The sequence below is a fragment of the Musa acuminata genome, unplaced genomic scaffold (genome assembly GCF_036884655.1).
Source record: "Musa acuminata AAA Group cultivar baxijiao unplaced genomic scaffold, Cavendish_Baxijiao_AAA HiC_scaffold_1139, whole genome shotgun sequence".
Taxonomy (NCBI): domain Eukaryota; kingdom Viridiplantae; phylum Streptophyta; class Magnoliopsida; order Zingiberales; family Musaceae; genus Musa; species Musa acuminata.
Genome location: NW_027021351.1, coordinates 2,960,369 through 2,984,246, shown reverse-complemented (window position 1 = coordinate 2,984,246; position 23,878 = coordinate 2,960,369). Strand labels below are relative to the sequence as shown.

The 23,878-nt window shown below is 39.6% G+C and overlaps 4 protein-coding genes across 6 annotated transcripts; 2 read left to right on the top strand and 2 right to left on the bottom strand.

The window, feature by feature from the left end:
• Positions 1 to 364: 364 nt before the first annotated feature.
• On the bottom strand, positions 365 to 1,205 carry LOC135671417 (uncharacterized). The gene has a single exon (XM_065179524.1). It carries the CDS (start codon positions 1,109 to 1,111, stop codon positions 506 to 508), a length of 606 nt encoding a protein of 201 aa, XP_065035596.1. The 5' UTR covers positions 1,112 to 1,205; the 3' UTR covers positions 365 to 505.
• Positions 1,206 to 6,557: 5,352 nt separating this feature from the next.
• LOC135671526 (uncharacterized) lies at positions 6,558 to 10,142 on the top strand. 2 transcript variants are annotated; one of them, XM_065179727.1, is made up of 2 exons: positions 6,558 to 6,689; positions 8,022 to 10,142. In XM_065179727.1, exon 2 carries the CDS (start codon positions 8,037 to 8,039, stop codon positions 9,855 to 9,857), a length of 1,821 nt encoding a protein of 606 aa, XP_065035799.1. In that variant the 5' UTR covers positions 6,558 to 6,689; positions 8,022 to 8,036; the 3' UTR covers positions 9,858 to 10,142. The 2 variants fall into 2 exon arrangements, with proteins under 2 accessions (XP_065035799.1, XP_065035798.1); XM_065179726.1 differs by having other exon boundaries at positions 6,561 to 6,689; positions 8,014 to 10,142.
• A 483-nt stretch (positions 10,143 to 10,625) lies between these two features.
• Positions 10,626 to 14,369, bottom strand: LOC135671498 (uncharacterized). The gene is made up of 8 exons (XM_065179669.1): positions 13,846 to 14,369; positions 13,467 to 13,555; positions 13,053 to 13,091; positions 12,750 to 12,820; positions 11,877 to 11,941; positions 11,703 to 11,792; positions 11,522 to 11,614; positions 10,626 to 11,296 (listed from the first exon to the last, which is right to left on the bottom strand). The coding sequence occupies exons 1-8, from the start codon at positions 14,287 to 14,289 to the stop codon at positions 10,880 to 10,882; spliced, it is 1,308 nt and encodes a 435-aa protein (XP_065035741.1). The 5' UTR covers positions 14,290 to 14,369; the 3' UTR covers positions 10,626 to 10,879.
• A 783-nt stretch (positions 14,370 to 15,152) lies between these two features.
• LOC103973031 (phosphoribosylaminoimidazole carboxylase, chloroplastic) lies at positions 15,153 to 23,235 on the top strand. Of its 2 annotated transcripts, none has more exons than XM_009387488.3 (17): positions 15,153 to 15,533; positions 15,746 to 15,961; positions 16,087 to 16,198; positions 17,493 to 17,555; positions 17,646 to 17,784; positions 19,298 to 19,353; positions 19,811 to 19,884; positions 20,004 to 20,151; positions 20,309 to 20,482; positions 20,673 to 20,760; positions 20,847 to 20,963; positions 21,635 to 21,732; positions 21,845 to 21,962; positions 22,057 to 22,151; positions 22,265 to 22,371; positions 22,471 to 22,577; positions 22,677 to 23,235. In XM_009387488.3, exons 1-16 carry the CDS (start codon positions 15,280 to 15,282, stop codon positions 22,562 to 22,564), a joined length of 1,953 nt encoding a protein of 650 aa, XP_009385763.3. In that variant the 5' UTR covers positions 15,153 to 15,279; the 3' UTR covers positions 22,565 to 22,577; positions 22,677 to 23,235. The 2 variants fall into 2 exon arrangements, with proteins under 2 accessions (XP_009385763.3, XP_009385764.2); XM_009387489.3 differs by having other exon boundaries at positions 22,471 to 22,594.
• Positions 23,236 to 23,878: the final 643 nt, after the last annotated feature.

Genomic DNA, 23,878 nt, shown 5'->3' with positions numbered 1-23,878 from the left:
CCTTTTGTATTGTAGTGTGGCCATCAAAGACATGACTCACCTGTATGAATCAAACAAAACTTATAATATTCATGTCCATGGCAACAAAATATTGATGTCCCTTCTCACCAACGCAAACACGGACTTCAAAGTCATATAGCTCGAGTACAAAGTAGAGAGAAAGAGGTAGCATTAATATGTAATCTTTGTGAGCTAATCTTAGGTGATTGAGTGAAGCCATGAAGCAAAAGTTTCCAACCCTTTCTCTTTCACAACTTCACATCAAATAAATTTACATCTCTTTCTTTTTGATATTTTGATTTTGTTCACTTCTCCAATACAATTGATTTGTGAGATCAATATTTCATAACATAATTTATAAAAATTCAGAATATATTATCAATAATATATTTATTTATTTATTTATTCTGAACAAGAAGAAGCTCTGAACAAGGAAGACTGGTGTGCTGCTCTTTACACATGATCTCATCATTCACAGTAAGCGAGCTCCATGGTGAAAGCTGCATCAGGCTGGATTGCGACGGCGGTGGCAGTGGCACTCCGGCGTCGTCGGGACGCTCTGCTGGAGACGAAGCTGCTCGTAGAACCGCCTGATGAACTCCTCCGCCTCCTGGTCCACCCGGCCGTCGGCCTCCGCGTCTTCATCCCTAGTCGGGAACGGCGAGTCGATTATCCTCGGCTGCCGTACCGCTGCTGGCGATGGCGACGCCACGAACGACGACTCGGCGTCGGACATCTCCGAGTTCAGCATTTCAAGCTCCTTGTCGTCCGCCGCGAAGTCGAAGTCGTAGCGGTCGTGACGGTGGCGGTTCCCCCGCTTGGCGGCGAGGAGGAAGGAGGGGTAGGAAGGGGTGTTGCTGCAGCTGAACTCCACCTCCTTGGGGTCGTAGTAGGAGAGGTCGGTGTCACGGTGCATGTTGGCGCCAATGTGGTGGTCACGGTGGTGGTGGTGAAAGGCGACGAAGTTCCCAACGGCTTTTCCGGCGAGCTTGCCGCGTTTGAGGAGGAGGTGGAGATCCATCATGAGCCTGTGCTTGGTGAGGCCCTTACGTAGCATGTAGTAAGCAGCTGTTATCATGTGCCACAGACGCTTGGCCAAGGAAGGCTCCATTTCACTGTTCTCGTTCCTTCAAAGGGGATTCTGAGAAGTTTGGTCTGAGAAGAGAAGAGAATGGAGAGGAGAGGAGAGAGTTTGGTTGTCTTCAAAGGTATTCACGAGGGAGAGAGGGGAAGGCAGGGAAGAGTATTTAAAGGCAGAAGAAGGTGATCGTGGTGGGTTGCTCTTCTCTGCAATAATTGATGCTGCAATTACTGGAAAGCCCTCCACCAGTGAGAAGCTCTCGGAAATGGCGGCTGTGTCCACCGACTCGTTCTCTAAGCACTGATACTACTACTGAAGCTTCCAGAAGCCGTATGGTGTTTAGGTTTGATTTCTAGACTTTGATGAGAGTGAGAGAGAGAGAGAGAGAGAGAGATGGCTGGAATGGAAGAATCGTTATAGATCATACCGACGGGTAAGAGATAAGTTACGCGGTTCATCAAATATATCTGAAAATTCAGCAAGCAAAGGAAGTAGATTTGGATCTTCAAATTTTGTTGGCTCTCCCTTAGTTTTCTGTACAAGTTGTACCAAAAAACCGCTGCATGCTTTATGCAAAATCTTCTCCATTTGTTGTGTATAAATCGTCGTTACGTCGCCCACAAGTTTTTTTTTCGTATCACATATTTCTCTTTACTGTAAAATTTTATAATTAATTATATAAAATTCCAAGTACTTTCCAGGCCACGTGGGAGGCTTGTGGGCCCAGCAATAGATGTGATAGCACACCTACAGGCATACCTCCTTGATGGTTGAAGGAAAAGTTGCACCACTGTTTCAGTAGGCCTCTCTCTCTCTCTTTGGTTGTTCAACGTGAATAATTGCATGAAATCTGTGGGCAGAAGAAGCATTAGTTGGAAAAGGATAATTTTCTTAAAAAACACTCTAAATTTTTTAATAATATTTTGATTTTTATTTTTTTTTTCAATCATACTCTTAATTAAAAAAATATCAAAATTATTCCTCCTCAATTTTCATCATTTGTCTTCTCGAGGGAGGAGAAGTGAGGAGACGACACGAATTAACTTTTCTTTACTTTTTATCATTCATTATTGTTTATCGTTCATCACCTGTCATCCAAAAGGGAAGAAGGAAAAGAAAGAGAGGATACAAAGAAAAAAAAGGAGGAGGAGAGCATCGATGATAGCGGGGAAGGAGGGATGAGGAGGAATTTCTCAAACAAGATTTTTATTTTTATTTTTATTTTTTTAAAAATCATACTCTTAATTAAAAAAAATCAAATTTTCTTCTTCTCCACTTTGGTCATCCATCATTATTCATCGTCTACCACCTAATACCAATGAGGGGAGGAGAGGAGAGAAAGAGAGAAGGGGGAAGGATCGATCGTGATAGAGGTAGAGGACAGGATAGGCGATGAGAAAAGATAAAAAATAAAAAAAATGAAGAAGAAAAAGGATGAGCAATGAAAAAGGAGGAGAAGGGAGAAGGGACGTACGTCTATGATGAAAGTGATGATGAGAGAGGCAGTTTTAATATTTTTGAATTAGGGATGCAGTTTAAAAAAAATTAAAATGAGGATATTATTTAGAAAATATCTAAAATATGAATTTTTTTTAGAAAAATAATCTAGTTTTGAAGGTATCAATTAATTTAATTGATGATAAGATATTGAGATAAAATCATAACATTATTATTTTTAAAATTTAATATATTAGTATGTTGGTGATGTACCAAATGGGAGGATTTGAAATCATATTTGATGAATTTGGAGGATGTTAATTATCTTAATTAATGAAGACTTTGTCGAAGTATCGAATTCCATATCCATCATTTTGAGGATGTTAATTATCTTAATTGATCGAGACGTATATTAAGGTCTAAGTATCGAATTCCATTTCTACAATACAAAAAAATTATTGATCTACATTGATCATGTTAGCATTCAACAGAAGCATGAAATAAGTTCATTGGTGTTTGTAGTAACTGTGAAAAAAAGTATGAGCTTGTAATGGCAAGCATTTAACTTGGCATCCAAGTTTGAAGAAGTTAAATTGCTTGGCTTGAAGAACCCAAACAAACTTTAGTTTCTTTTTAGACTGTGATCCTAAAGATTGTAGTAATCCAACTTTGCAAGGAAGAGAAAAAGGCAATATGAAAAGACAATTATTCTTGTTTTACATGGTCAGCCAGTTAGGTCTCTCAAAGCTTAATGGCCAAGCGAAGAAGAACTGTGTCCCCCTTTTCTACCTTTTTGTTTTGCTCAAGTAAAGCCCAGAGCTCAAGCAGGCTTTTCAAACCACATCCTAAAGCAAGCCAATATGATTCAAGTTGGGAACATTAGTCCATCATTGCTTGCACCAGTATAGTAGTATCCAGTTATGACTCTAAACAGATAATTGAAGCTTAAACCATTCTCAACACTAGAGAGTACTAAGTTGATCTTGTGAACTACCATGATTGTTTCAAGATTAAACAAGGGAATGAATTCATTTAATCTGTTGAGTGGAGCACAGTTGTGATCCAGTGTGTTGGTTCTCCAAACATATGCCCTTACTGGTGGTGGCAGTAGAAAGCATAGCACAACAAAAAAGAAAGCCATACATTGGGCATATCTGTTGGGTGTTGTTTATTTCATTATAAATTTTTTTTGAAGGATAAATGATAAGGACAGAATTTAAAGATTTTTTATTAATCAAACTATTTTAACATCTTAATAAAATCTTTAACCTTCGATGAGATTATAGTTAGATTCATATTTTATGTGAAAAAATTTATCGGATGAGATTTCGAATCGTATGAAAGTACTGTAATTTATACAAAAGAATAGATTTTGAATCTTTCAAAGTCATAGCAAGTGGATATGATAGTCACTATTAGATTAAGATTTTAAGTATAAACATTAATCACATGAAGTTTGGTAAATGAAGCTAAGTATAAAGCATGTCATATATAGTTCCAACAATAGAGACCTTCTCATGCTTCAAATTTACATTGCAAGACAGTTCCCTAATGGCTTCTCATGCTGCCCATATTGGACATTCTTGCAGCTACAAAGATATGCCCATTCCTCCGCAGAAGAGCTACCAATAATTGACAGTGAGCATGCAGGATCAAGAACTTGGCATGAGAGCCTCAACCATGTGCTACTCACAAACAAAAAAAACTACAGGCAGATCTGTGTTGCAGGAATCTGCTGTTGTATGGCCGCAATCTTATCCATGAGGAAGGCTAAAGCAGAAACAAAAGACCTTGCATTGTGCAAACCATTCTCTCTTTTCTGAGTAAAGCAAAAAGTAAAGGAAGACTTTGTGTGGCTGAATTGAAACAAAGTGCATGTCAGATCTCCCTTTTAGCTCTTGGCATATACTGCCTGTTGCTTGACGATGCCATCTATTCCCAACCTCGAACTGTTTGGATAAGTGATCATCATCTCACTTATCATTCATTGTTTGCTTTACAAGTGGTTCTTCACATTAGAGTGCAATTTAAATCAAAGAAACTCTCTTTTTATTACTGAACAAACATGAATGGTACAGCTACAGCTACAGCTACAGCAGGATCAAGAAGCTGCTCCTAACCCACATCAACAAAATGCCTTGCAAACGTTGTAATACGATGAGATGATTGTTTGCTGTTGCTGGTATGATCTTCTCAAAGGCGGCTGTAAATGCGTGGTAACATTATGCAATCCATATCAATGATCGAAGGGCATTGCAGACTTTGTATTCCGATAATTAGTCAACAAAGATGATGAGCATGAGGAAATAGAAGGCTGTGTTTTAGTGGCCGAAGGCCTAATCATTGATGCGGTAACGTCGAGCCGCAGAGATAAAAAGATGGTGAAGTGTTGCGATCGGGTGCTTCTCGAACCCTTTCTTGACACATCCGTCTTTGACCGATGAGCTCCATTGTTGTTGTTGTCAATATGGATCTCTCGCTGCCTCGGCAACCCTCCATCAGAAAATATACTTCTCGGCACGACCGTTAGTTTTCATGTCATTATCTAATCGTCAACGTTACATCGATTCCGATAAGCACATCAACCAAATGGTCCAAAAAATTAATATAATATTTGATATAGTATGCAGCAGACAAAGGACCTCCAGGCTGACGCAGCGTGACACCTCAGACTCGAATGAGGTGACCACATAACCTCCGCGTTGTTCAGCGCCGAACACCGCAGACCCATTCCGTAAATCTCAGAACGACATCGCACGGCGTTGACCCGTACGAGTTGGTCGACTCTCGTCCGCAGGATAAAGCGATCTTGTCCGATGCCGTACAAGTCGGCGCCTAACACCACGGAGCCGTTCTGCAAAACTCAGAACGACATCGCACGGCGTTGACCCGTACGAGTTGGTCGACTCTCGTCCGCAGGATAAAGCGGTCTTGTCCGACACCGTACAAGTCGGCGCCTAACACCACGGAGCCGTTCTGCAAAACTCGGAACGACATCGCACGGTGTCGACTCGTATGTGTCGATCGGTGCTCAGCCATAGGGTACAAACCATCCTCCCGAAAAGATGATAGCTATTAAAGGACTATATACGACCGGTCCCTCCTCTCGCAAGTATAAAAGATAACCCCTTGATCAATGCAGGGGACTTAGAACATTGAACTCTCCCTTACTCCACTCAATTCTAACTTCACCTTTGGAGGGGTTGAATCGAAAAATCTCCCTCCCGACCGCGACTTGTGTGTAAGAGCCCGACAACAAAAAAGTAGACTACTTACCAAGAGAGGAGATCACATTCGGGAGGCGAGACTCGAACCCGACCCAACCTGACGCTCGCTTCCACTACTCGAGCATTTGCATGGGCAACCTTGTGTATCCGGGATCAAACAAAACCGTGTACTGACACCTCAGCCACGGAGTAAAGATTCACTAATAATATTTAATTATAATATTCATTGATTCGATCAACTTTTGCAACTTTTGCAAGTTCCAATATGTTCCAATCTTTATTTTTATGTTTTCATCGACAAATTTAATATTATTAAAATAAATAAATCTAGATAGGACGCTGAAAGACAGCCGACTATTAATTTGATATTTCTTTTTGAGTCAGTTCATTGCACTATGTTATTTTTTCTTATTTTCTCATTAAATTGAACCCTGTTGTTGATTGGAGATCTCTGCGGGCTCCAGTGAGATGTCCAATAACAAGGCCGGTGGGCGTGGGGAAAGTTATTGGTGCGGTTCAGAACGACGAAAGAAAGCTCCGCCTCACATGGAACGAGAGCTTGTCCACCGTTAGATCCAAGCAACCACGGATCTCAATGCATATGTCTACAATCAACTCGAGCTCATCCTATCAGAGATTTTAAGAAGCTCAAACGCACATATTTGCTTCGAGATTCTCAAAATGTAAGGATCCAACGGCACCATATTCCTTAGCTCGAAGTATTTTAGAAGAGTCGTTGGACCTCATCCTATCGCTTATTCTTTTTTCTTATTTATATGGCTCATAATTCAATAAAATCTAATTAAAGATAACAAGGCATTCGGAGCCGATCCCTCTCTCGCCCCCTCCATTTTGCTCCCTAAATTTGGACGTTGCAGTGACTCTTTCTCGTGGCACCGAGCGGTACCCGACTCCCATTCCGATCTGCTCCTCCGTCCCCTGAGGTTCGATCGCTCCTTCTCTTCTCCATTTCGATTCCTTCGGGATTACAATGCCTTGCATTCATGTAGATTTTCCTTTCCCCTCGATTCCTCGGTTTTATTGTCTTTCGCAAGTCTTTTTGGGTTTCGGCTTCTGAAAGATGACTTCTTTTTATGAAAATATTCGTTCTTGATCGGGCGCTTCTCGTCAGATCTTGCTTGTTCTCGACGATGTGGAATGGCGCGGCGTTGTCATTCTCGGGATCGGAATCGGGACGAGAATTCGTTTGCCTGTTTAAGTTGTCATGCTTTGATTCTGATGATTTAGATCGATCAATTTGAGGTCGACTTTTGCCCCCTTCGTATTCTTTTACTCTCAACGTGTATCCTTCGAAACCGTGGCAAGTTTAGCAGTGAAATCATACGCAGGACATACTGAAAGATGCATTGTTCTTTTGAGGATCTGGGTGATCTCGCAGGATCCTGTTTTAAAGACTTGCTGATTTATGGAATTATTGTCTTGATCTCATTCGCTAAGAGTCTGAAATTTATCAAGTGCTTGGTGTTCCATGATAATTCTTATTGGAAATTATTATGTTTCTTGATTTATAGTTAGGTATTAGAACTGGAAATTTGAACAAAGTTATGAGACTTATTATATGTCTTTTCTCGATGAATTGACCAACTCAAAATGAGTAATAATCACTGGTAGAGACCTACTCTCGCATCATCATGAATGTGTAAGCAGTGTTACTCTTCTGTTGTGCACGGTATAGTTGTGATTTTAATTTCTTGCACAGAAAAAAGAAAACTATATTTTTTCGGACTAAAGAAGAATCTATAGTAGAGTAGAGTTTTAAATTATTCAACTTTGAATTCAGGAAATTAAAAACATATTTGTTCATCCGAAGTGCCGTGGTACATCAGATACGTGAGATGTTTAGTTGTTGAGCTCAATTATCTCTCTAAAACATGTTTCTGGTATGTTTTCAGTTTCTTTTCCAGATTGATTGGCAAGTAAGATGTTGTTTCTTCCCTAATAGATTGATTCCCAAATGGAACAAATGATTTGTTAGAGCTTTTCTAGAACATCAATCTGTTTCCCCGGTTATGTACTCTTAAGAATGACCATGGTTATGATTGGAACATCCTCAATGTACTGGTTTCTTCCTACTTTTATTGATACGTTCATTGTCACAACCAGACTCCGAAAGAGACAAAGGAGAGACACTTTGTGCTCTGCCTTGTGACTAATTTGATATATTGGCATTCGTTGTTTACGTAGATTGTATGCTTTTCCAGTTTGACCAGACATGGTCAGTTGACTAATGTCTAGATTGGTCGTTAGCTTTGCAGATTAAAAGAGTAGTGATGTTTCAGCAGTCAAGCAGTCGAAACTCGCAAAATAGAGGGTCTAAACTCAAGCGACTACTTCAGATGACCTTGCTTTTGTCTGTTGTTGTGTGGTTGGTCAACCATATCAACAAGAATGAATATGCTGGAGGTGATCAGATCAATCTTTACCAGGAAGATGATGTAGATTTTGGTCGGAAAGGGAAAGCAGGGTCTGAGAACGTGATCATCATAGAAGACCAGGGAACCAACTTTGATGAAACTCCTGAAACAAGTGAAGCTGGAGATCAGGCTGATTCTTCTGACCAGCACACTGAAGACAAGAATAATGAATCCTCTAATAAAGAACAAGGTAAATCTGTAGAAGTTATCTCAAATATGAGCCAAACAGAAACCCAAGAAGAGCGGCTCGGCGATAAGGATGAAAATATTGATTCGATTACCAATAGCAGAGACTCAGCAGTAAGCAATGACATGAGTGCTGACAAAGAGGACATGTTACAGCTTCCTAGTGAAAGGAGCAGCAAAAATGTATTGGATCAAAATGATGGGGAAAATATAGAACAGATCCCCGTTCAACAGAATAAGCCAGCTACACAGGATCAAGCAAAACATGATACTGGAGAAGCAATAACTTCTGATGAAGAGAGCACGTTGAACTCCAAGAATGAATTAAAAGGTGGTGAAATAACCGATGAAGTTGAAAAAGAAGCAACTGAATCCCGTGGAGGGGTTAAATTAGAGTCTGAAAGTAGCAGCAAAAATAGCTTTGAAGTCGAAAATGAAGCAATTGATTTGGATGGAGGGGTTAAATCCGAGACCGAAGGTAGCGGCGGCAATAGTTTAGAAGATACCACAAACATTGCAAATTCAGATGACGGCAGCCTATCCCTCTCCAAAGAAGAAAATGGGATTTCGACTGATGATGTTTCTACTGAAAAGAACGCATTCGATTCTCAAGGAGATATTAGTACTGATGCTGAGACTACCGGGCACCATAGCCTGGAAACTGTAAGCTCTGATGAAAATACCGAGGGTGAAGCTGTCAATCTACCCAGTTCCACAGAAGAAAAAGAGCCGATGATGCCAACCAATAGCGAAGTTCCTAAAGGGGAAGCAGTTGAATATAAAGACGACAGTAATTTGAAATCTGAAGCAACTGGCGACAGTCCTTTGGTTGAGGAAACTAATACAGAGTCAGATGACAAGCTCACGGTGACATCTGTAGTCGATGACACAAAGGATGTAGAATTGCCAAATATTAATGAGGCTTTGGAGAGGGATGCAGTTGAATCCTCCGGTGATGATGCTTCTGATGCTGGCAGTAACAATGCCAAAGAAGAAAAGATGGATTCAAGATCTAGTGAGGATGCACCAGAATCAAAAGGAGATGGCGCATCCGACGCCCAAGATACTGGCAGAAATGATGCCGAAGAAGAAAAGACGGAATCATGGTCTAATGAGGATGCACTAGAACCAAAAGGAGATGACACATCTGAGGTTCAAGATGCTGGCAACAAATCTAGTTTAGGAACGAGCTCTGAAACTAAGCCCACCGAAGAAGCCGAAAATTCATCTCACAACAATGAAGGCAATTCAGAAATTCCCACAGATGAGATTGTAAATGTAGCGGCAGCAGAATCTCAAGGAAATGATTCCTCCAAGGGAAAAGAAAACACTAGCGAATCTCAAGGAAATGATTCCTCCAAGGGAGAAGAAAACACTAGCAACACTGTCTTTGAAGACACAACTGAAACAAATCCCAAGGAAGAAACTACCTCTGGTTTGGGTAACGAGAGCACAGATTCAGAAAAGGAAGGTGGTAAAGAGTCAGAATAATCTTTCTCTGTGGTGGTTCCTCCAAAAGATCTTGTTGATCCTACGGGGTGCTCACTTACATATGTGAGCCGGGTGGAAAACAAGGTTAGTTAGAAAGCTAGGTATATTAGTTGAGATATGTGTGTCTGAATCTGGCACTCTTTTGCTGCAGCTCCAGCAGCCATTTGAGTGTGTTGCATTTTCTCTTTCCCTCGCCTGTGCGGACACTTTCTTTTCAGCTACATTCTTTCATTGTTCATAGTTAGTAAAAGGCCTCTAAAGAGGCACTGTTCCCACTTCTTTTAATCTCTGCAACCAGGTTGAAACCTAAGAAAACTGTGTGCTTGTGTTCATGTTTCAAATTCAGATCAGAATTTGATATGAGAAAGGGGGACTTGTGACAGTGATCCCAAGACAACACATGCACATCTGCATGTGTTGGCTCTGTTCAATGAAAGTTCTTATAGAATATACATATCATGACATTCCCATAAATTGTTTTCTCATATTTCTCAGACTCATAAGATTAATCCAGTTAAAAATGCATATGGTATGTTTTGCTGACATAGATGACAGTTTCCTAGAAACTTGTCAAAATAAGATATTATTTGACATGCACAAGTGAACCGATTCATATTTAATGATGCAAAAAATTTAAAAAATGTATTGATCTCAATGATGAAAAATGATTCATATAGCTGATCCCAAATGGTTGGAGCATCATGACTTATTTTTGTTGCTGATTGTGCTTATCTTGTCATTTGCCATCTCAATTATCAGCAGTGTGAATTGGCACAGTAAGAAGCTACAAGATCAACTGTCACAATAATGGAAGTCACACCGGCATTTGTAATATACAAGGACATTTATTTATAATTTAAATCATATACAACACTGGATGACTATGACAAACATCAGTCCCTTGCCTTCAGGAGAAAACACAAGTCAAACATGCAGGATTAGATTCAATCAACTACAACCCAGGCATTCCTTAGCCCAGCAAATCCTGTGCTCGACTGGCTGTCTCCTAAGAACATGCACATTCATAAGCTTTGCTGCTGCAACCTCCTCAGCATCCAATCAATTATGTCTGCACCAACTTTGTCGCGCTCGGGCTCAAATAGAAGGTCATGCAAAAAGCCCTCATAGAGTTTTAAATCCTTGTGCCTCGAGGCAGCCACATTGTACAAATCCTGCGAGGCAAGTGGATCGGTGATCCTGTCGGCAGTCCCATGCAGGACAAAGAAAGGCACACTGACGGACTTCATGTTCTGCAGCAGGTAAGAAGAAAGCCGCAGGATCTCATGGCCTGTTCGAACTCTTATCGGCCCAGTGTAAACTAACGGGTCTGAGTATTTAGCCAACATCGCAGCTGGGTCCCTCGATACAGGAATGCGCCTTTTGTTAGCTCCCTTGAATTGGAACTTCGGCAGCACAAGTGAAAGAATTGGAGCCACAGCCTGCAACAGGTGAAGTTTGCAAATAAGATCCTTGAACATCTCCATGGTACATGGCATAATCATCACCAAAGAAGTAAAGCTTGACAATCTTCCGAAACTAGCAGATGTGTATATTTAAAAGAGGTTCGATTACAATGTGTATGCTTAATTTCAAAATTTTACATCTGAATGGAACAAATCAACTGCATAGCATATGAAAATGGGCAACAAGAGAAAAAAGGTTACCTCAACTATTGGATGAGCTTGCTTTACACGGATTGCCGGAGATGTCAGTATGATCCCTTCTACCATAGCCTCAATATGAGGATACAAAGCTGCCTGTAATGCGAGAAATTTATTGATGAAATCAGAATAGATGGATCATAATGATTATGAAGAGTGACATGATTTGTATACAAGGCATTACCTTTAAAACCACAGCTCCACCAGTGGAGTGACCAAAAAGGAAACAAGGTACACCAGGATTTTCAGATTTGACTTTCTCTAGAAATTTTCCCTGTATGCATGAACAGGAACAATGAAATCAACTCAAAACCAGAATTAACCAAGCATAAGTAGAGTAATAACAATGTTGGCTTACAGTGTCCTCCACAACGTAATCTAATGAAGGTACATATCCATGCAATCCATCACTGCCACCATGGCCTGTATGTCACAAAATAATTTATCATCATTCGATAATCTAAATTTGCTTTTTTTTATAAAGCTTAGATAGGTACCAAGACTTCGAGCATTACAATCATCTTTTAGTGCACCCATCATGGTTCTTGATTTGTTCAGACCCATAGGGATCGGCCACCATTTACCTGTCTGGACATGAACTAATCGGCCCGGCATAGGGCTTACCACCCAATTTTGGCGCATTATCATGCTTAAGCCAGACAATAAGCCTAGTTCAGAAACTTTCTGAACCTTATTTTTAAATATATGGTTAATCTCTCTCTCTCTCTCTCTCTCTCTCTCTCTCTCTCTCTCGTGCTAGCCTCCCTTGCGTCGCCTGTTAGCCCATGCTGAATACTCCTCTCCTCTCCCTTCTAATATCGTACTGACATACCGTGTGTTGATATATCGGTGTCTATCAATCCCATACCAATGTGGCCAGAGACCAGCATGGGTTGGTTCTGGCATTCGAAGCTAAAAACCTTGACACCTATCATGCTTCTCTAGTCATTTCTTAAAGGTCAGATAAATGAGAGTCATAAGGCATAGAAATAAAGTAATACATCACCAGATGACAGTGATCTCAAAGGAGTTGATGCCACACAACAGCTTTAAATTGACGATTGATGAAAATAAGGTATTGATTCAAGTCATACCCCTAGTTTTGCTGCATTTTGCTCTTATCTAGACATTCAGGTAACCCATTAATTTACTAAAAGTAGGGCAACAAGCATCCGCAAGCTTTTAATAAAACAGCCGTAATGAAGGAAAAAGAGTGGTTAAGACCACGTACCTATCCAATCCATTGCATATACTCCAAAGTTGCATGCGATTAGCTGCTTAGCAAAGTAAGCGTATCTTCCACTGAAAGAAGACATCCATGTATTTAAATTATTCCAGGAAATCGAATATATAAATATTTTGAAAAGGTGCATGTTCCATTAATTGATGGTAATATGGTGTCAAATACAATCATCAACATGATAGCTACTTAGAAATCCCTAAGTAGCTGCCTAGAAATTCTACATACAGCCATGTGCACGCATGCTTGTATCAACTATATAATTGCAAGGGAAGTCAACCTTGCGCTCCTTACCTATGTTCATTCAGTCCATGTATTATCACCATAATGCCCCTGCAAATTATGAAAACAGTAACTCCAATGAGACAGTAGCCAAGCAATAACCAGCAAACAAATTAAACTTCAAACGTCGAACAACTTGAACAAAATAATAACTTCTAAACAGAGCTTAGATTACTCTTTAAGTTGTTTTCTCGTATCCTTCAGTGCAATGCAAAAGACCAATATACTTGAGAATGGACATATGCTACCAACTATTCAACTACTTGAGTAGAAACAAACAGCTACAGGGAGCAATTTCCATACACAATCAAAATAGGAAAAAGAATTGACTTGTGTATCTGAAGATGCTACAGATATATATGTTGTTCCACTAATACTAATAAATTATACAGAAAATCTGAAAGGAAAACTTGTTTTACAACTCACATCACTAAAGCTTGTAAGGATGAAAGGCTAATCAATGCTTTAAAAGTTATAGCATTCAAGTCAATGAACCATGGAACCACTCCTTTGTCCTGAACAGAAGCTAAAAAAAAAAGAAAATTAGAACATCAAAAATATCTATTCCACCTCTGTAATCAACATGATTTAGCTATACTCCAAGTCCAAAATCCACAAAAAAATACTTTCTTTCTTTCCGGAGAAGAAAAAGGAACGATAAACAGATGGAAATATATACCCTGGGATAGGGAATAGCCAAAAGAACACAAACTTGGTATAAAAGACGCAGACTTTCCTGATTCCCCTCGTGGCTTATCAAATAGAAATCTAATTCTCGACCACAAACATGAGATCAAAAATTTACCTCAGATCCCCAGACGCGGGCAGCCACGACCGGCAGAAGAGCGCCCTCCTCCTCGGTCCCACGAAATCGAACGTACTCCACCGGCATGCCCCACCCTCTTCGCTCTCCGCCGACTCGGGGACCATCTCCACTTCCTCCGCGAGCGCCCTCCGCCGCCGCACGTCCTCCTCCTCCGCGGCCGCCCACCACCTCCCGCCGCCCCCTCCCCTCGTCCTCTGCCGGGGAGAGCCCCCCCGCCGCCGCCGCCGCCGCCGCAGTCTTGGATGAGAGTGGGCTCCGACGGCGGAGGAAGAGGAGGAACCGCAAGGCCAAGGAGTGCAGGAAGAAGAGCACGCGGACGAGCGATGCCGGCGACGGCACGGACCGCCGTATGTTCCTCAACACCGGGATGATTCGGCCGCTCGCCCCGGAGGTCAGCTCTCCCACCGTCGCCCCCCTTTCCATCCCTCACCGCCTCTCCTCCTCTTCCCTTCCTTCCTTGCGTGAGACCGTTTCATCGGTATATACACGGAGAAGGAGACGACGAATGCAAGAGACGCCTTTTCCCTTACCATCTTCCGTTGCCAAAACCGTTACAATGTTACGAGACCCGTTATCTATGTATATACCGCCAATAAAAACATATATTACACTGTTACATATCGGCAAATCGCTCGGTAGCGGCGACAGCTGTTATTTTCCCGGGTGCTGACAAGTGCGTGGGCCCCTGTTTCGGAAGTGGGTCCCTTCATCCATGGTGGAGGGTGCAAATTTGGGGGAGAATTCTCTCCCGCGAGTTTGTGATGGCAGATGATGCCACGTGGAATCTGCCTACTTTCTCACCCGGCGTTTGTTTTGCGGTGATGCTGCTTTGTACATAACGGAGGGTTCCAAAGGCGGGTGAAACGTTGGGTCATTCGCACAGCTGTCCATCACATATAAGAACGAGAACTCTATCTTTGCAACGGTGGATCTATGACTCCTTCCTTCATCCACCGTCCAAAGGCAGGCCATGGATCCAACTTGAACCCGACCCGATAGCCATTTCCTAACCCAAATTAACTCAGAGATGATAAGAAGGTATTGAATCTAAATAGAATGGGTATGTGGATCTAAATCCGAAACCCGAAAATATTGGGTCGTTTTTTTTGGGGGGGGTGGGTTGGTGGGGGGGCCTTTGTTACCTGTCAAATCTACCGGTTATGAGTGGGTGAGAACAATGGGTCCCATCCATATCCCACTGACGCGGCTCTTCTCCGTCTCACAGAGTAGGGTTGGGGGGCCCTTTTGGTGCGTATAATTGCAATAGAGTCTCTTCAGCGCAGATTCTTCCTCTCCAAAGACTTGGTCGGCCACTCTCACTCTTACAGCGCCTCCAACGAAGCCGCCGTCGGCCGTCGCACAGCCCGCCCGTCTGCTTCGGGTCGTGGCCGGAATCCTTTTTCTGGCGGCCGCATGACGACCCTGCGGCTCGGGTCCACCGCCTGTTCCGCCTTCCTGTCCCGCGATCGCCGCCCCTCATCATCTTACGGCCATTCCGCCCCGTTAAGGGCCCTTGCGTCCTGTGGTGGGGGAGAAGCAGTCCTAGGGTTCTCTTTCCGACCCAATAAGAGGTCTCCGATGACATTGGCTTCCCCTTCTCGGTCTGCTCGCGCGGCTCGTTTCGTGGCGTCGAGCCAGGACCATGGTGATGGATCTTCTTCGGAGCGGTATGTACTAAAAATTGATCTTTTGGTTATTTTAAGAAGCTGTAGCCTCAGATGAGGAACAACATCTTTCAGTAGCATTGTGTCGAACGGTTGTGTCTCGAACGAATATGTGATGCTTTGAATTCCAAGGTGGCTCTTTTATGAATAAGATCTTGTGTTTGGCTATGATGTAGCGTTTTGATGAATGGCTTGTTATTTTCTGGTTGCTACAGACATGATGGATTGGTCAAACGTGGGGTATCGAATACGGTTGTTGGCGTACTGGGAGGAGGCCAACTAGGACGAATGCTGTGCCAAGCGGCAAGTCAAATGGCAGTCAAAGTAGTGATCTTGGATCCCCTCGAATCCTGCCCAGCAAGTGGCTTAGCATATCAGCATGTAGTTGGGAGTTTCGATGATGGTGATGCAGTTCGTGAATTTGCAAAAAGGTTGGTTGTCCTGTATTATTGACTGGGGGCTTGGTATCACTTAGAAGTCGTCATAGTTTCTTCCATATTTGACTTGTTTATTGGTTGACGAGCATCATTAAGCAGTCTTTTTTATTGGCAATTAGGTGCGGTGTGTTGACAGTGGAAATTGAACATGTCGATGCAGTCACTCTTGAGCAACTTGAGCTACAAGGGATAGACTGCCAACCTAAAGCCTCTACCATAAGAATTATACAAGTAACTCTCACTTTCTTATTCATTGCCTTTCTTTCTAGATGGAGAGATATATCTTGTTATATGTGCTGAGAGAAACAGCAGAGTAATGCTGTTCCAGGACATTTAGCAGGGTAAACACTTTTGTGGATATTTTTCACCAAAAAGAACATTCTTAAGTATGCCATAAGTATGGTCAGATGTGTCAGAACAACATCTTAATTTTTGACTGCTATTCACTCACTGAAACTGTGAATCACAAAATGATTTTTTTGTCTCCTAGAATTCCAGACATGCTAGTGAATCAATGTTTCTCTTAGACACTGTATAGTTGGTAAGATATGGCCAAGCTTGATCTCCGTTATCACAGTAAGATAGGGTTTAAAAGTTCCATGTCAAAATGCCCTAGGGAACATGCTTTGTTATTACTGTTATATGGAAATTTTCTTTTTCTCTGAATGATAAACAATAGGAAACAGGATAAGATTGGATAGAATGCATCACAGAACATGCAAAAATCGTTATCATGCTTAATTCAGTTAGAAACATCGAAGGTTTTCTTTATTTCTGGTCAAAAGAGTATCTTATTGAAATTATAATTTTGCTTTTGTACCTTCTATATTTTAGATGAAATTTACTGGTTCAGTGTCCAAATTTTTTCAAAATTTGTGGCACTCTTCTTTTAATTTTATAAATTATCATCAACAGGATAAAGTTCTTAAGACATGAAATTAATGACTAAATAACTATCTATACTTCATGGATATGCGATAATGTATGATTTGGCTTTATATTTAGGGCTTGCATGTTCTCATGCTATCCTCAAAATTGTTTTGGAGTTTGATTATCAGGACTAGTTTGATTACCAGGACTGCGTGACTGCTATGTTTTATGTGTATTTATAGCTACATACATTCTTCTAGCAGCTAGTGAGGCTTACTTGGTATAAATGTTGTTCAAGTGTTGGGATTGTTAGAATTTGTGAAGAAAGGAAAACCATCTTAAACTATCTTGCTGGAAGATTGCTTACTGTTTACATGAAGTATACAAGAAAAGATTTTATTCTCTTTCTACATGTTTTTTATTGTAATCTTGCTATTTGTTAGAGACATTATTAAAATTTCCTGTTGCTTAATTATTATCAATATTTCACTTACCGTTCTTGATACATCTTAGCTGTTCTAAATCAATTTTTTGGTCAAGAACTCCCACTCCTTTTTTTGCTGCTCATCGGATTGGCTTAGTTGGGTTTGAAATGCTGTTTTATGAATTTTAGTTGCTTTGCAACAGTTCAAGACATTATTATTTTACATCGCAGGACAAATATCTTCAGAAAGTCCATTTTTCTCAGCAAGGGATACCACTTCCTGATTTTATGGAGGTTGACTGTTCTGTTTACTTATTTTTGGAAAAAAAGAATCTTGAAGTTTATCTAGACCTTTGTTAATTAATTGAAATTGTTTTGATGCAGATAGATAATCTTGCAAACACTGAGAAAGCTGGAGAGTTATTTGGTTATCCTTTAATGATCAAAAGCAAGAGGTTGGCTTATGATGGGCGTGGGAATGCTGTTGCTCACACCAAAGAGGAGCTTCCTTCAGTTGTGGCTGGTAAGATCCCTTAGAAATTCTCCAAAGAATTTTTGATTATATACATGAAGTTGGTGGATGGAATCATATTAGAGGTTCAATTTATGTTTTCAGTAAGGTAAAATTTTCAGAAGTTGAAACATTTTTGTTGGTGTGTTAGTTTCTTTTTTTACAGTAGAATAATTGATATGCTATTTATGGAGTACCTGCCAACCATGGGTAGCATGTCAGGATACAACCACAATACCATGTGATGCAACACTATGCAATAATGTGCCTGGCTATTACCAAGACATATATCTCTGAAACTATAATGTCAAGTCCAATTTGTTCCACACTGGTGTCTGTCCACATCACACAAACACATACATTATAGAATGGACTATCATGCATGTGAGATGTGCACATATCCAACTACATTTCCGTTATCCTATTAGTATGTTGCATGTCAGTCTGCAAGCACCGGCATGGCCATCCTTGTTCTATATATGCATAGGACAGATCTAGAATGGTGTGACTCAAAGGAGAATTTTATGAGAACTTGTTTTTGTTTTATGGGATACACATTCTTGTATTTTGTTAGTTGAGAATTACGAACCTGGTTGCATCTTAGTCGAGTTGGGTATTGATATCGTTAGAAAATTTTCTTGTATTATTATTCCCAAGCATTTTATGTCTGAAGCATACTAAAGAAAAGTCCTAGTTATAAGCTTGTGCAGTCAAATTTTGAACTGTTATTATACTTTTTGAATGGAAGAAAGGAAAAGAAGTGAAACATATTGCATGTGATTTAGGGCCACAATCATAATTTTCTTCATATCACAAAAAGTATTGAAATGAAAATCAGAGACTTAACATTTATGCATGTCTTAGACCAGAGACTCAACATAAAAAAGGGCTTTCCTAGTGCATGAGGCTCCCGCTAGTGCGTGGTCTGGGGAGGGTCAATGTACGCAACCTTACTTTTAAGTATTTAAAGAGATTGTTTTTGTGACTCTTAACTGTGGTCCTCCCAGGTTGTAAAAGAGTAACCTTACCTTTTTTTTTTCAAGATACTATGTTTGAGAATGCTTGATGTGAGAGGTAGCTGTTTATCTCAATCTAAAGCATGGCATACTTCATACCAATCCTTTAAAAGTTTGCAGTTCTGTCATATGAAAATGATATGGTAATCTTTAGAAGTATAACTTTGGAAAAGATATGTGCCTGTTGTTTAGCTTCCAAATTAATTGGCTAAAGTATGTTCATGGAGCATTGAACTTTTTGTTTGTTGATCTCTTGTAGGAATTTATTTCCAAGAATGAATACAGAGAGAGAGAGAGAGAGAGAGAGAGAGAGAGCATGTGTGTGTGTGTGTGTTATGATATTCATTGCAGCCAAACTTTAAACTTTTAGTTGAAATGCACATATTTTAGTTCGGACGAGTGTACGATGTTGGTGGGTGTGTATTTTGTTTCGTAGATTCTTAATACAAAGATCTGCTGCTCTTTCTTAAAGTTTCATTCTCCATTAACTAATTCATGCTTTCTTTCAGCATTGGGAGGATTTGATCATGGTTTATATGTTGAAAGATGGACACCATTTGTGAAGGTTTGTCTTTACTATTTCCTAAAGTCAGGTTTATTACGGTTACTGACTGCAGATATATGTTCAGTAATTTTTAAGATTTCCTTTGGTCTAGTATTATGCAATGCTGCATTTGAAACTTTCGGTTGATTCTTGGTCTTTCAGTTGTGCTGTATTCATTTGAATTTGCTGGTGCTATCATTTGTTTCTTGAGACAAGTAACATTGTCTGATTTCCTTGGTGCAGGAATTAATGAATTTGTATCCACTTGTATATCTATTCTTGCATATAAACTTGAATATTTGGGCATGTAGACAAAGGTTGATATATATGGGGTTACACAGATACTAACAATTCTAAATGTGCATGTATGTCTCTTCTTATAGAGATATGTGGGTTTTGTTCTTAATATGGAGTAATTTAAAATAAGTTGGTCTTGGTAATTAGTTTATAACAAAATTTTCTTTTTTGTTTGATCTAGGAGCTCTCTGTGATTGTGGCCAGGGCTCGAGACAATTCAGTTTCATGCTTTCCTGTGGTTGAGACTATTCACAAGTAAGAAGAATAAATTGGGTCGCTAGTTCAATTGAGCTGTGTAGTGGGCCGCAGTCGCTATGTTCTAAACTTTTCTTCTTTTGCCAATCTTACAATCTTGTGGAATCTACTTTTTCTAGGAATAACATCTGTCACATAGTTGAATCTCCTGCTGATGTACCTGACAAAATAAAGAAACTTGCTGTTGACATTGCTCAAAAAGCTGTCAAATCACTCGAGGGAGCAGGAGTATTTGCAGTAGAATTATTTTTAACAAAAGATGGACAGGTAATTCTGTTCATATTTTGTTTGCACCCTACCCTAGTATACAAGTTGGTGCAATTTAACCTTTTCATCTCATCTTTAATTAGGTGTCGTTTATCTGGACATTCGGTAATGGTTCTAAATAGCGATGCAGTTGACTGAAACCATTTTTTTTTAATAGGTTTTGCTCAATGAAGTAGCTCCAAGACCTCATAATAGTGGACATCATACGATTGAGTCATGCTATACTTCGCAGTATGAACAGCATCTTCGAGCTATTCTTGGTCTTCCTCTTGGTGATCCATCAATGAAAACCCCAGCTGCAATCATGTATAACATACTAGGTGAAGATGAGGTAATTATCTTGAGAAGGTATTTATACAATATTTATTAAATTCTCAAGTAGTTGATTTCTGTAAACATTAGTTCATGAGTTTGTCATTCTTTTGATCTGCATATAGTTAATTCTTTCACACTCTTGTTTGAACTTTGATGTCCTTTCAGCTAGTTAGTTTTTGATTTTGTTTGAGATCATCTACTGCTAGGGAGAAGCAGGATTTCATTTGGCTCATCAGCTGATGGGGAAGGCACTAAAGATACCTGGGGCCAATATCCATTGGTATGATAAACCAGGTCAGTGTGCCTTTTCCTGAGTAATACAATCTTCTAATTTCCAGTTACTCTTTTTCTTGCCACGTGTATAAAATTGCTGCTATTAGAAATGCGGAAGCTCCGGAAGATGGGTCATATCACAATTGTAGGCCCTTCAAAGAACGTTGTAAAAGAAAGACTTGATTCCTTGCTGGAAAGAGAAACACCAGGAAGCCATGGTGTAGGTTAGTATGTTTGAGAATGTGGTAATATGCAAAGTCCTGTTTCTTCTTAAATTTAGTTTAAATATAAGAATCTAATTGCTTTTTTAATATTTGTCATCATAGTGTCTCTAAATGTTCTAAATATTGTTTTGTTGATTGAATGCAACTCTGATCTACACCATTGCAATGATTATAAGTTCTTCAATTCTTTTCGTCTCAACAATGACGATTCACAACTTTGCTTCTGGTTAAAATCTGCTACAAGATCTCTTCTGTACTATCTTTGTTCCTCATCTCACCTTATTCACCCTAAAGTTACAGGTTACATCATTATGTACATACACCATTCAAATATTTATTAAATCCCCGAGTAGTTGATTTAGAATCCAATTCTTGAATTTTTATACTTTAATAGTTTGTCATGAGACGAGAAATTCATAGCTTGATGTTCACTATGCATAAATAAAATTTGATTGCCTCTCTATGTGAGTTTCCACAATGTATTTAATCAGCATAATTTTATTTCTTGTGCAAGAGTATTTAATTGTTGGCACAATGCCTACCAAAATTCATGTGTTATTGGTGAGAAAAAAATACACTACTAAGTTTTCTTCTGCTGTTCCTGAGTATATAGTGAGTGTATGCTTGGAAGTTACTAATATTTGAGTTTAAGATTTGCTTATCGGGTGCAGTTACTCCACGTGTTGCGATAATCATGGGTTCTGATTCTGACCTTCCTACAATGAAGGATGCTGCTGAAATATTAAAAAATTTTGGTGTGCCACATGAGGTAAGTTTCATCACCATGCTAAAGCCATTTTTTATTTCAAGGTGCTTCGTAGAAGGTGTGATAATTTTATTATGCACATCATGTGATTTTGTTAATTGTAAAATCACTTCAGGTAACAATTGTTTCAGCTCACCGAACACCAGAAAGGATGTACTCTTTTGCATCGTCTGCAAAAGAACGAGGTATCCAGATCATAATAGCTGGTGCTGGTGGTGCAGCACATCTACCAGGTGAATCACACATTTCTGGAAAAGAAGAACGTAATACTCCATATTGGTGTAAGTCAATGTTTGAAGTTAATTGGAAAACTCTGTTGTGCTGCAGGAATGGTAGCTTCGCTGACTCCACTACCTGTCATTGGGGTCCCGATAAGAACCTCATCATTGGATGGAATTGATTCCTTGTTATCTATCGTACAGGTATAATGTGGATCATTGATGCAGTTTTTCTTTTTCAGGAAGTACTTCGATTGTGGCGGTTGGGTTAAGATCATATGCTTGAAACTGATTGCCCTTTGTTTTTTACCATAAAGATGCCAAAAGGTATTCCAGTTGCAACGGTTGCAATTGGAAATGCAGCAAATGCAGCTTTATTAGCAGTCAGGATTCTCGCTGCTGGTGATGCTGATTTGTGGGACAGGTCTTTTTTCAAATACCATGAACATATGATTTTAACTTGATCTGATTTGTATATTTAAGCTCATCACTTGCGTTTCTCGTTTCCACAAATTTTTTGAAGAGTGATCAAGTATCAAGATGATCTGAAGGACACTGTTTTGACAAAAGCATCAAAGCTCGAAGCAGAAGGTTGGGAGAGATACCTAAATCTATGATTCCCTCGTTCTGGTATATGACCTCTCTTGGTATGTCCACCTGATTTAATTTTTTTATTGTTAATGACATGGGCTTCCCTTACTATTTTATTTCTCATATGCATCTGTATAGGGTATTGGAAGTATCTTCTTTTTGGGTCAAGATCAATTGTTCTCTATCTTGGAGTGATTTTGAAGGAGTTTATTTGAGCTTCAATCTGGATTTACTCTGTTGTTGAATATTCCTGCCTTCACGGATTAAGCCGGGAGCCGCAGTTGGCAGATTTTCCACATCCAGATAAGGAGCAAAATCTTGTCTTTCAAAGAATCAGAGGATCCAAACCACATGGTTCTTAACATATGGTCAAAATGAAAGAATTCTAGCCCAGTTTCACTGGTGGTCACCATTTGAAGTTTTCTTTTGCATTTTGTTCACTGATCTTTACCATCTCTTTTGATGGGAACCAGCATGGAACATGTGATACCGACATCATTTGACTGACGATCAAAACTGTAACTTTTGATATGAATTACCATCCGATATACCCTCATGTCATCCGGTATGAGACGATATTGAGCATTCCGTCCAGTAGTGGACGGTTCGTGTACTAGTATGCTGTCAGACTGGTACGTACTGCTCATACTGGATGATATTATTTGAAATTAAAAATCCCGATACAAGTTTCTAGGGAGTATAATGTTTGAGACTTGCTAGTTGCTAGCTTGGATGATCTTATTTTCCTCCATTATAAACGAGAGATCATTTTATAATGTTCTTGATCAATAATAGATGTTTTAGTTGTTGGTTTGGTTTTAAAAAAAATTCAAGTAAGGGGCAACAATATTAGAAAAAAAATTGATGATCATCAAGAATTTTATGCTGCATTGGTAGGTTGTGTACAACAATGACAATTTTGTTATATAAGTTTAAGATAAAACTATGCATTATTTTAATTTCTATTATATCAAATGTTATAGATGATGCTTATAGAAAGGTGAGATATATTGCTTATGCAATAATATACAAATCAATCCAAATACCTTAGTAGAAATAAGGAATAATTATATTAGTTTGAGAAGGGTTACAGGCTTATCATAACCTAAGATTATGTTTAATGCATATTAATTAATGTTCTATGTATTCACAAAAGTTTGGATATTTTAATTACACCATAAAGATTTGCATGGTTTTGTAGCAATACCATTAGAAAATCCTAATTCCACTCGGATGAATAAAAATGGGTAAGTTTTGCCTGATATTATGTATTCATAGAGTTTGCATGAATTTGGAAGAAAAGTGATACCAAGATAAATTTGAAGATTGTGGATTGTATT

Coding starts and splice junctions, on each gene's coding strand:
- LOC103973031 (XM_009387488.3), top strand. CDS start 15,280: ATGACGACCCTGCGGCTCGGGTCCACCGCCTGTTCCGCCTTCCTGTCC. Junction 20,483..20,672: donor ACATACTAGGTGAAGATGAG/GTAATTATCTTG, acceptor ATCTACTGCTAG/GGAGAAGCAGGATTTCATTT. Junction 20,964..21,634: donor ACCAGGAAGCCATGGTGTAG/GTTAGTATGTTT, acceptor TATCGGGTGCAG/TTACTCCACGTGTTGCGATA.
- LOC135671526 (XM_065179727.1), top strand. CDS start 8,037: ATGTTTCAGCAGTCAAGCAGTCGAAACTCGCAAAATAGAGGGTCTAAA.
- LOC135671498 (XM_065179669.1), bottom strand. CDS start 14,289: ATGGAAAGGGGGGCGACGGTGGGAGAGCTGACCTCCGGGGCGAGCGGC. Junction 12,821..13,052: donor CATGGACTGAATGAACATAG/GTAAGGAGCGCA, acceptor GTCTTCTTTCAG/TGGAAGATACGCTTACTTTG. Junction 11,615..11,702: donor GTGGAGCTGTGGTTTTAAAG/GTAATGCCTTGT, acceptor CTCGCATTACAG/GCAGCTTTGTATCCTCATAT.
- LOC135671417 (XM_065179524.1), bottom strand. CDS start 1,111: ATGGAGCCTTCCTTGGCCAAGCGTCTGTGGCACATGATAACAGCTGCT.